Source organism: Nothoprocta perdicaria, unplaced genomic scaffold, assembly GCF_003342845.1.
Source record: "Nothoprocta perdicaria isolate Ctin4 unplaced genomic scaffold, notPer1 scaffold_4, whole genome shotgun sequence".
Lineage (NCBI taxonomy): Eukaryota > Metazoa > Chordata > Aves > Tinamiformes > Tinamidae > Nothoprocta > Nothoprocta perdicaria.
The window spans coordinates 109,635-122,368 of NW_020455643.1; the positions used below are offsets into that span (position 1 = coordinate 109,635).

The following is a 12,734-nucleotide window of genomic DNA, read 5'->3' on the forward strand; positions in this document are numbered from 1 at the left end:
GAGCTCGCCTTAATTCTGCGAATACTCGGTGACAGCCGGCAGGATACACGGCTTTACGACACCTCAGGTTTTTGCTACATTACATGGGGAAGCGGTCTGTCTGATAAATACCTTAGGTGCCTTTACCGAAGGGCTGCATGTTGTCTCACACGACAGAACTAACGTCAAAACTTGGCCGATGTTGGCCCAAGGGTGACAGCTATTCCTGCGGGCAACCTACATCCACAGGGAAGTTGAACAACAAAAATGGGAATACTTCACCAGAACAAACACCAGACCAAACTCTCAGCAGAATTACTTTCACACTTAAATTAATTATTCTTTCTAAGTCCAGTGAACTGTTGCTTGATATTTCTCTAGCTGTTTTATTTTGCACTTTTAGAGTTGCGTGTATACTGGTACCAATTTGATCTAAGTACCTATGACTTCTCACATGAAGAAAGGTTTGGTTACTTTCTGAAATTCCTGGCTAGTTGAACTGTAGAAAGCCAAATTAAGATGCTTTCCTCAGTTTTCTTCATCATTGTTCTAAGAACCCAAAGCAATTAAGCATTCAGCCCTGTAAAACAGAGGCAGAGCTGTTTCAATGCCTGCAGCACAGACGTGGCTGCCTTTCCTTGCCTATATGAATTATGAGAGAAGTAACTCAACACTGAGTACATGGTTTACTCAGTGGGAAAGCCCAGGTCAGAAAAAGGCAAAAACAAAATCAAAAAAAACTTTGTGCTCTCTGAAAAGGGTGAAAACTGGTTTTAGAAGCAATGATGTCATGATGTATTTTCCTTCTGTTTCTTCATGAGCTGTTTTAGGTCCTGCACATATCTGTCTTTAAAGATGCATTAGCTTTGCTGGGATTGCATGTTATCACATGTTATACTGACTGCTTTCTTACTATTTCTGATGGGATCACCCAAGGAAATGGGTGTGATGATGCTACTACAGTTACAACATTTTTCCATCCATATTCTGTGTCTTTGCCTTTCTTTGCTTCCCTCTCTACTTCTTCTTCTAAGATGCTTTAAAGTCCTCAGACTTTACTGTGGACCTTACCACTTCCCTTATTTCCCGTTTTACTCCCTGATCTCCATAAGCACTGTTTTTAGGCCTTCTTCTAACTGACATTAGTAACAAACCTTCCTTAGCAGACCCGGACAGGCAGGACACGGACAGAACTCATGCCATCCACACGGTCTTASAGACCACAAGAACAAATGGCTGAGTTAAAAGCAGGCATGTCACATCCCCACATAAACACAAGTTCGCGGGATTCATTTTATTACAAAACTCAGAAGCCATATAGTGGGCCAAAGTGTAATTTTTCAAAAAAGCAAAGGTGAAAATTACTATGAGATTACCTTTTAATCCAATTTGCTGCATTGTGTGCATCACAATCTGTTTTAATTAAAAGATATCTAATGGAAAATGGCACCTGACAGTTCATTCTGAGTACAACAATACACAGCACGGTTTACTTTTTATTTAAACTGAGCTCTGCAAATACCAAATTAAGCTTTGTTTGGTTGATGGCATGCTGACTGCCAGAACATGAAGCAACAATTTTATATTAAGTATTAGGCAAACCTGGCAAGCCCCAACTTCAGTTTCTCATTACAATGTGTTGCAAGAACCACTTTCTTTTTCCTGTAAATATCCATGATGAGTAGCCCATTACCATAAACCACTRTTTATTCTGGGTGAATGATTTCTCTGCTACCTGGTTTTCTGGGACTTAACTGGTAAAGCTCCCAAAACACTGTCTTATGCATTAGGCATTGGCAAGACTTCATTTGGATTATTTCAGCAGATGACATAAAACAGTGACTTCGCAATAATGCTATGCATTAATTAACACAGAGATGAGCTACAATTTTAATACTAAATCCTAGTCTGATGGATAGAATGATTATTCTGTCCACTGCCAATCCCTACTGATTCAGTTCTATGATTAATTAATATGTATCGGAAACCGATGTAACAATCATGCAAGTGTAAAGGCAAAAAGTCATATGGGAACTATATCCTATTCCATCAGGACCCTACTATCCCCTTCCTCCTCCCTGTCAGTCAATGCCCAATTTAACCTTTTGGACACTTTCAGTTGATTTATTTTTCTGAAATAGGTATTTGTACTGCACAGATTTTCCTCAATTTCTCTCCACCTTTAAAAACCATCTTCCTCATTATGAGCAGTAGTAAGTATGCAGTATAACTGCTGGTATTCTTTCTCCTCTAAGCAGAAATTAACCTGCCTGGTTTAAAAAAAAAAAAAAAAGAAAAGAAAAAAAAAGAAAAAAAAAGAAAAAAGCAGAAACTGCTAGATTCCAAAATGTGTCTGCATTATTTTTTTTTTTTTTTCCTCTTCAGATTAAGTGGCTTGTCACATTGTTTATCCCTTTAAATAAATACTGGCATTTTCACTTGCACAATGCCATTAGCACACCAATCTCACCAGCAACAGTGTTGATAGCATATTTAGACTCACTTTAACTTGAGATAAAACATCCTTTGCAACACCCCACAACCTAATCTTCAAAGGTTCTTCCTCATCTTACATCTTAGAAGAAGATTGCCTGGAGGCTGCCCCTGCTGAAGTTCGCTATTTCAGATTAGATTATTCAATTAACCTACCCCTGCTGACCTGAATTTCCACTTCATTTTCTGAACATGGCCACTGCAAGGGGCTGGCTGAGCAAGGCAAAAGCAGGAACCAGGCACATGTTCTCTTTCCTTCTGGGACTCTGAGCGCAGGAGGTGATCGCCCCAAGGGGCTGCAGCAGGGAAGGGCCCCAGGTCCTGCAGGAACCTCCTTCCATTCCTGGGAATGGCCGACAGCAAGGAACAGCTAGCRCAGACTCAGGTCGCAGTCTCTGCCTGCTCAGAAAAGCTGCGTTTGTCACAGGGCTGTCACTGAACTATCATACGCTCCTTGACACACATCTTAGCTGTGAGGAGCCCCAGCCGTTTGGCTCCACTGAAGGGTCTGAGCCAAAGCAGTGAAGAAGTTCTCACTCTGACAGAGCTTGCTGCACAGTAAGGAAGGTTATCATCTGACTACTTTACATCCAGACTCTCAAGCTGCCATTTCTCTCCTCTCAAATCAGGCAAGGACAGTTTCATCATTAATTTACATGCAGGAAAAGAAGCACTGACATCTGCTGGATATTTTTTACACAAATCTTTATTTGCAAAACACAGGAAAAGTTCTGAACAATCCACATTTTAATGCATTTTTTTCCAGCTCTCCCCTGAAAATGAGAATTATATGGATCTGCCCTTGGTTATCCATATTTTATATTGCCCCCTCCCCCTTTTTTCTGTTCCAGGTGACCATTTATTTTAGACCATTTTTCTCTTCATCATAATAATTAAAGTACAATTTTATTGGGAAAGCAACGTACAGTACAGAGCTGCTGTGTCAGTAGAGAAAAAAAATGCGTACCTTTACTGACACACATGCTCAGTCAGTTGTCTGTACTAAAGTGAAATGAATCAAAGAAACTGAGGATTCATTTTGCCTTAGATGCAGTGATAAGCCTGTACACGACTCCAACAACAGAGGCTGGTGCCAGGTCAGTTAAGCTGACAACAACTTGCTTTCTAGTATGCATGCAGTATGACAAAAAACAAGCCCCACCACCTTCCTTCCATCAAGAAAAAACAAAACAAAACAAAACAGGATACTCAACACTTCACAAATGCACCAACTTCAACACCGTTTCAGGTTTTCTAGCAAACGTATGTCTGTGAGGGGAAATGAAAGAAATAAATAGTATGGGAAAGAATACCAATATTATGTTCAAATATAACAGCTAAAATTAGCCTGACCACATTTACATTATCTTACAGCATATGCTTCTGGTATTCTGCACACAGCACAGAGAGCAGGAGAGAGAAGACAGAAACAGCTTTGAGAGAACCATGATGTTCAGCTCTAACAACAGAAAAAAAGGAAACTGATCTATAATCTCTGTGATATAAATCACATCTGTTTTATGCCATACACCTTTAAAGCTGTAATGCTACCATTGTGATACTGATTTTGTCAAAAAGCTCAAAATGTTTAACAAGACTCTCATAAATTTGGAGGAAATTCTTCAGTCTAAAAATAGTTAATACTTTGGCAAATCTGCCGCAAGTTTTGTTATTAATATGTTACTGAATTCCTTCTCTTATCCTAGTTTTATTTAAAAAAAACTCCCCTGCAGACAGCTAAGCCATTAACTAAAAGCATGTGGTCAAGTTCTACATGAAAACTGATTACAGTAGGGCTGTACAAAGCCACACACTGAAGTGGTGCTCCAGAACATCTAAGAAATAGCTGCTGAGCTGCTGAGAGTAAGCCTGTGCTGTAGCATCGCTACAACACAGTGTTTCATGTTCATCTAGGCAGCATAGCTGTATCTACCTGAAGAAAGGACCTACCTCCTCATGATGGCTGCACAGTCCGCATATTCCTCTGAGAATGGCACTAATTATGTATATGGAGCACAGAATGAACTCTATTCCTCCCAAGACAAGCAGAATGGAAAAGAGGGTGACGTTCCACTGCACAATGTTTTGTGGTTCTTGACATTGAGACCACTTCTTGTACTCGAGCAAGTACCTGTTCATATAAATTGTATATTACAATTGTGTGAGAGAGAAGTGCATAGCTAATGGGGTTCTGAATGTACACTGGAACTAAACTAGATTCAGACTGTGACTGCACTGAGGATGATTGATAATGATTGCTCTAAGCGGGAATAGGAAATGCAATTCCATGCAAAGCTTGTCCTATTTAAGAATACATTGAATTACCAAACATATTTTTAAAGTCTTAGTTTCTTAAAAAAACTCTAAGTTATAAAGGCAGAATTTTCTATTTTTGATTAAATGAGACACAAGCTCATGAAAATTGAAAGTGCAAGCCCCTTCTTAAAACAAGCACATAGCCTTTCAAGATTGGGCCTTCATTCCAAAGGAGTTAACATGTATCTTCTATATTCAAGAGTAGTAGAAATAAAAGAATACAAAAAGAAAGAATGTTCTTTCTCAAAAGAGATGCAGCTGAAATGTGAAATTCAAACTCTATTGCAAAGGATCTCCATGTGGCTTCCTACTCAAAACCATCTCTAGGCATGCATCAACCATAAACTGTGCATAAAAAGAGCCTCAAGAGGTTGCCAGCCACATAAATACTGTAAGAGCACATCATAATTCAAACCAGATCCTCTTACCTATAGTATTTGTGGGGATTAATGAAGAATAGTATACAACTGTGCTTCATAGGCTTCATTTACTAGAGAACCCTAATTATGGATAATGAAGAGGTTCAGGTGCTTTTCACAGTACATGAAAGGAAAAAAAAATTCTATAAACCTTTTCCAGTTTCATTTACATATATTCTGTAACATAGTAACTGATGATGGTATTATACCAGCCAAGGCTGAAACAAAGCAAATTCAGAAGCAGGTGTCACAAAACAATTTCTTAAGACAGTGATGAGCCATGCTTTATAACAACCTCTACTTCTAGTTTGGAAGCCTGTGAAAGTCCTAAAAACCTTATGTCAAAAATGTTCATGCTCATGGCTCATGGCCATGGCCAGTGTTTTGTGTATTAGGCCATATATGCAGCTAAGTACGTCAGGTACCCCCCACTTCTCTTTGAGACACTACTGATGTTAGCATTCATTAAAAACATCCCTCAGCTGCTTTGTCATGCAATATGGACAAACATTTCCATAATGTATTAAGAGCACACTTAAGTAAGTCTCCCAGCATCTGAAATGGCATTATTGTGACTGATCAGCATGTTCTAGTAACTTCTTGTAGAACAGAGGGTTTAAACTGCTTTGGTTTTGAACTACAGAAGCGTGGGCAACTCTGACGCCATGTGTTTTGTTCTTAGTGAGAGGCATTAAGATTGGATCTTGGTTTAAGGTTACTGGAAATTGCTGGAAGATACTGGAATAAAGCCCATGTGTACATACCAACGGATAAAGCATACCCAGGAACACTACTTACCCTCCAGAGGATTCAGTGAAAGGATAGATCCAGTTTCTTCCTACAGTAGTGAGGCAGTATGGTCCTTGGGATAAGCCCAGAGCTGAAATGATGATGCAGTAGCCAGAACCAAGGATCCCAACAAAGGCTGCTAGAACAGAGGACAGCATCTGCACCGCAAACACAGACATGACCCTTCAGTGTGGCAGCCCCCTTATTTTCGGCTCCATCTGGGAGTGAGCATCAAGGTGCACTTACCAGGCAGCCCTTCCCGCAGTCCTCGTGGCCGGCGCCCGCACAGCACACCTGGTGGCGCCCAATAAGCACTATGGCTGGAAGCAGCACCTAGGCACAGACAGGCCACACAGAGCAGAGGGCTTAAAGTGGGTCTAAGGAGGTCTAAAAGATACCCCCCCACCATGTCTTTTAGCATAAAATCAAGAAGCACCCACAAATACAACAGAGCCAGCAGTAACAGAACTTCATACAAGTTTGTACTTACAGAATTCTTACCACCCTTGAATACCCCAGAAAATCATACAGAAGTGTTATTTGTGAACTGCTCAGATTTCTTCCACATGATATTAAAATAAAAGCTATCTAGCCGAACAGTATCACCTACTTGTCAGTCCTTATCCAAATCTATCTCTGCACCCCAGTTCTGCAGGTTCAGAAGAGGTTGTACAACAGCTATGGTGCTCCAAGAGCAGTTCGATTGATTTCTCCTGAAATATTCCATGTGCAAAGCTCAACCTTTGCAAATCTCAGTCTAGCTTCCAGTGGGGCTGCACAGAGCCACAGGCATACTCAGGAGACAGAAGGCCTTACCCTGCAGGGGTTTTCAACCTATGCTTTGCAGACACCTTGAGATTTATAGCATATTTCTCAGAAGATCGCTAAGAACAAATAAAAAAGGAAGCTTATCAGCAGAAAATCTAAATATGCTATAGCATGGTCCAGAAAATTAAAAAGGTAGAACATAATTGCTTCAGATTAACGACAACCATAATAGAAAATCTCAACTCTTCATCCTTTATTGCTACTGTAAAAAGCCTTAGTAATTGTTACTCAATTTCTCAGAAGAAACAGCTGGGATAGAGCAGTAACTGATGCAGTAACTGATGCTTTTCAATATTGCAGGTAATATGAATTGAGGAATTGTAACTAAATACTAGTTATCTGTGCACATTAATGTGATATTGATATCAGAAGAACTCAACAACGGGGGGAGAAAGAAAAAAAAAAGACTAGACCCTAAGACCCTAAAAGTGACCGGTATCCCACTGAAGGGCCTGAATCCAATCTGCGTTTTAGTTCTAGAATCCAGACCCTAAGGTTTTCTCAGCTATAAGCCATGCTACACTGCAGATGTGATAACCAACAGTAACTAATACTATATACAGTACAATATAGTTATTTTCTTCTGATACAACTCCTAACCCATACAGATTACTGCTGACAAGGTCTTCAATCAAGGAATTAACGCAACAGGTAAAGCGATCATAACACTAAACAGCTCCAAAATAGAGAGAAATTATTAGCTCATTACTTACCAAAAAACCTCCACCTAGAATGCCATGAAGGCATTCCACATATTTGCTGAGATGATGCTCTGAGGCAAATCTTGTCTCTCCATTGGGAAAATAAAGTAAAATGTTGGCCACAATGCAGAGCAAAGCAAGAACGAGCAACTTGTACCCAGTACACCTAGCACAATTTCCAAAACACATGTCTTGAGCTTTACAAATTCTTCTTTCACTAGCTCAATCCAGTCTATTTCATATCTGCTTAAGTGAAAAAGAAGATCACACTTCAGTCACACCTCCTTAAATACAGAGGGTTACCTGGCTACCTGGATGATGATTACATGTCTTCATGAGCATCATCCCAAAATGTTAAAGGAGGGACCAAGCACAGCAGAATGCCACCGCCCATTTTAAATGATATAATTGTTGAGAAGCCAAACTCAGTCAAGAAAATATTGAATAGTAGGGTAATTTATTTCACTTTAATATATGATGCTTGGAATGGTGACTGGTGAACATGATTAGACCTGAAAAACAGGTTCAAACCACAACATAAGTTTTTAGGAATTAAAAAAAAAAATTGTTTTGTTTTTGCTATTAGAAATGTTTTTGTCTTTTCAATTTACAGACTGATTCAGAACAACCCGGAGCAAGGCAAAGACTCAGCTGACTTCAGCCGCATTGAGTCAGATTCTTGGTACACGTAAGCAGAAGGTCTACAGCAACAAGGAGTATGTAGAACAACCTCTCATTTTGCTATCCAGTTAACAGAATATGAGCAAATCTCAGGGGGTTAGAAAACAAGAACAAAAACAATAAGGCCTTTCAGGAGTGTYGTTTTTTCTTGCCACTGCAAAACAAGTTGAATTTAGATCAACAGCCGCTAAGCTAAAACTAAACCAAGGAAATATGTATGCAAAATATTTAGTGTCTTAAAAAGGGGAACATAAACATATTTTTTCCTAAGGAAAATTCAAGCACAGAAATAAAAACAAAGAGAGAAATAGGGCACATCAGGGGTTCCCAAACTGCAGTACCTGCACCCGTAAGGTTAATTTGCATAACACACAGTGGTCCAAAGGGACCTGGAAAAATAAAGTTTAGCCTATTCCCTTTTCCCTTAAGCAAAGATTGCCAGAATAGCCGATTCACACACACGCAGATCAACCCAGGAGCACGTGTTGCCGAGCCTACTAGTTTCACATCAGGGAGGATGACTGAAGAATGCACAAGCCCAGAGTAGATTCAGAAGAGATTGCTGATGCCACCACCACAGTAAAATACAATCCTCATTGTAAAAAAAGTAGCTGGACAAACTGAGTTTGGAAATGAACACGATACTGGAGGTCTGTAGTAAGACTTTAATCCTTTCAATTATTTGAGGGGATAGTACTCATTTGGGATTTTTGTTTCTTATTAGCTAAAATCATATTGTAATCTTGAGTCTTGTATATCAAATTCTGCTTACTTTACTCATGTAATTGGATTTCAGCTGGGTATTTTGGGAAGTGGTGTGAGTCACACTTAAGTTTAAAGAAAAAAAAAAAAAAGTCTTGCACAGATGTGAATTTGTGATGTCACCTCCCCGGGTATTGTAGCTGTTGGCCTTGGAGACTTCCTTCATTATGAGAAATATCCTCTGACTGTGGAAATGCAGTTTTAATGTTATTGTGCACTTCACCTTTGATGACCATAAACCAAGCAAAACATTATCCTGCCTGTTTCCTCTGCAGGAGGAGATGGCTCCTCAACTGAAAACACCCTTCATTGTGTTATGCTTGAAACAAAACAAAAGCATGCATATGGCTTCTGGAGAGAAGGTTTAAAATGTGTTCTATTTATAACCTGCATAATTGTTTTCCAACACTGGATCAGAGGTAAAACTTCACATTATCAAGAACTAACTATATTTAAAATCAATTTTGTTGTCAACTGATTTTTTCCAGACAAAGGAATTAAGAGAAGATATCCTGAAAAGGCCTCTTGCTCTGGAGATTTTTAGTATTTGAATACTATTCCCTGGAGTGATTAACAGGCTAGTCAAAAACAACGTTCTCATTCTGTTTGAGGAGGAAGAAAAAAAAAAAAAAAAAAAAAAAAAAAAGAGGCATTTGATTAGATGGTCAACCAGACCAGACTGGGAACTGCTTTCCCAGTTATACCCAGCTACTATTCTGTAACACAGTACAAATGTGATACAGAGAAATATTCCCTTATTCTATTAAAAAAACTGAGACACAAAACAAACAACCTCCCCCGCCCCAAACAACAACAACACCCTAAAATAATAGTTCAGATCTCTGTTCTGAATAACTGTGTAGGCTGTGGAAGTCTTGTGCTTGTTCTTGAGTCTTGTGGGACCTCTCGAGGCCCATTTCCTTTTATCTTCCCAACTTACTGCTGCACTGATGTGCAACCAGATGAGCACCAGTCCATTTCGGGGAGGGGACTGTGATGGCAGCTGGAGTGGTGCCTGACCCACACGCAGGCAGGAGCCAAACATGACCTTCTCAGTGACCAGGGCAACTGCAGCTCACAACACGCTCCCCTTCTGTGCGATGGCAGAGTTTGATGGTAAACTAGTAAGTTTACTTACTAGTAAACTTACAAGAACTGCAACATTTGAGCTTGCAGTGGCGAGACAGTCTTTTACTCACAGGAACTTTCCAGCTCCCCACGAGAAACCAGCATTTCTCTCTTAGATGACTATTCTTTTAGCTCTGATGTCTACGCTGAAGAGAGCACACACATTAAAAAGCAATAAATTATCTAGCATTAACAGAGACAATAATAAAAGCCTAAATCTAGGCTAAAGCCTAATTCTAGACTGATGGTCTAAGCTTAAGCCTTGGCTGAGAAGCACCTGCTACAGTGTGGTAGGGAAGCGCAGGACTTGTGCAGCGAGGTRCAGTGAAGCCTCCTCTTGCTCCTCACCAAGCCTGGACGTGTTTGACCATGAAGCACATTCAAGCACATTGTAAGATACAGCACCAGGAAAGGCTCCTGAAACCTCCCCGGGGAGGAGGGCTGCTCTACGAACAATGATAGCAACTGTCTGCATCCCTTCTGCAAGATAAAGCGCSAGCAGAACACAGTGCTACACGGACAGGACACTGATCCTCCACTCCAGATAATTGGGTCTAACTGGCCTTGTCCAGTTGATTAAGTTCCTATAAACAAGATAAAAAATATCAGATGGGCCCAGGATCCTGCACCTCCACTATTAAAGTAAATAAATAAATATCTTACTAGTTAGTCATTGCTACTTTAATTCTTGTAATGGAACAGGAGTGTGGAAGCTGACTTCTTTCACAAAACAGAGGTGTAGTCAGAGACTGCTGTTTCCTGATGACAAAAAGTGGGACATCTCATAAATACTGGAAGAGCTCCCTTTACATCCAAGCTTTCCGAAGCTGTGTAGGCTCCAACCTTCTGCACCTGCTCCTCAGACCACAATCACATCCAGCACCTCTGCTCTAATGAAAGTTTCAGTAAGTGATGAGTCAGAAATTTAAGTCCTAAAAGACAGAGCAAAGAAAAGTACCATACAAGCAAAGGGGACCTCTGGAGTCCACCAACACATTTTAATGCACACAGTAATGCTGCCAACACTCATGCCCCCTACAGAAAAGTAAAAGCATAAAACCAAGCAACTACCCACCCACTCTACAAAACAGCTACAGCAGTGGTCTAGCAGAGCTGCTGCTGCTGCAGAGGCAGCCTGATGCCAAGAACCGGGTCCCTGGCTGACTGCTCGTCAGGCTGCTGCTCTTGAGCTTGCAGCACTTGGCACCCTGTAAAGCTCTTCTGCTCTGGGGAAGACACGGGACCCTCCTTCCATCAGCTCTTTTGCACATGGACAGGGCACAGACTTGCTGCTGTCCCCTTCACAGCAATGGGATTTTACAGTCTAAGAAGCCTAAATTCACAGCATTAAACCTACTAACCCCTCCAAAATTGACTGTAGCTCATCTTTGTAGTTTTTCATCAGTACCTTTCCTCTCCCCCCACCTCCAAGAAGTTTTCATTCCTTATAATGCAGACAAGGAATACAATTTTTAACAGATGTTCCACCATCACCATTTTCTAAGTTAAACAATCTCCTGGTTTAAACTTAAGATGTCAGGAAGACGGGAAGATGACTTTCTTTCCCAAAGTGCATCATATGCTTCTTTTCAAAAGTATGTTTCTTCTAACATTCCAAATGGTCAGTCCTGCTGCTTTACACAGCCTTACAACAATCCCTACACATTGGTGTTAAAATAGTCACCAAGAGACAGAATTGAAACAGTCACATGGCAGATCATTTCCTTCCAGTTACCTTAGAAACAATTATAATAGAAAAAGTTTGAAGCAAATAAAAATTTCTTACATCATGAACTAGCCAGACGCTAATCAGCTGGCTAATTAGGTTTACAAATATCATTGCTCTTTGAATATACTGCAAATTCTAACCATAAATTTTTTTACTATAGCTTTTATTGCACTTTCTTGGAAAACTTTTGGTCCTATGTGCCACTAGCAAGGGTTAATGGATGCACAGTACTCTTACTGAAGCATTGGCAGAATGTGGTAACTGGATGGCATCTGAAGATGAGACAGAATTACAGCATGGTTGAGTATGGAAGGCGCCTCGGGAGCTCTTCTGGTCTCACACCCCTGCTCAAGCAGGGTCAGCTCAACCAGGTCAGGTTTTCAATGTCTGGAAAATAAAAGCATGTGCTGCACAGATGAATTTGGAAAAAAGAGTAATACAACGTGTGCATATCAACACAGGTCATGATTCCACAATTGTGTCTCCTCATAAGCCATTCTCATTTCTTTTTCTGTTACTGTTTGGTTAAGCTGCAGCTTATATGGGCAAATCCTAGTTCAGACACCTGCTGAGAAGGTCTGATGAATACGTAGTCACCTGTGAGTTAAGGGAAGCAGCTTGGCCAGTTGTTAGAACAGGGCTCCCCATGACCTTAGGAACCGAAACCCACCCACAAGTTCTTTTTAATCAAAACACCCATCCATGCCTCCCATCCACTTCTTAGTGTCCCAGTGATTCACTGGTCATGTTTTCCAGTCACAATACACACAGACATAATGCTGCAGGATTACAGCATTTGTAATGTCCTCAGTCACTCCACCCGATACGTGCACATCACTAAGCAAACCCCACTTAGACAGTCATAGTAGGAAACTGCTCCCTTTAAGTGTTATACTTAGACAGTCATAG

At 40.4% G+C, this 12,734-nt stretch overlaps 1 protein-coding gene across 2 annotated transcripts; it reads right to left on the reverse strand.

Moving 5' to 3' along the window:
- Window positions 1-3,702: 3,702 nt before the first annotated feature.
- TM4SF1 (transmembrane 4 L six family member 1) lies at window positions 3,703-7,714 on the reverse strand. Of its 2 annotated transcripts, XM_026045141.1 has the most exons (5): window positions 7,538-7,714; window positions 6,243-6,329; window positions 6,006-6,154; window positions 4,423-4,603; window positions 3,703-3,741 (listed from the first exon to the last, which is right to left on the reverse strand). In XM_026045141.1, the coding sequence occupies exons 1-5, from the start codon at window positions 7,712-7,714 to the stop codon at window positions 3,727-3,729; spliced, it is 609 nt and encodes a 202-aa protein (XP_025900926.1). In that variant the 3' UTR covers window positions 3,703-3,726. The 2 variants fall into 2 exon arrangements, with proteins under 2 accessions (XP_025900926.1, XP_025900925.1); XM_026045140.1 differs by lacking the exon at window positions 3,703-3,741 and having other exon boundaries at window positions 4,093-4,603.
- Window positions 7,715-12,734: the final 5,020 nt, after the last annotated feature.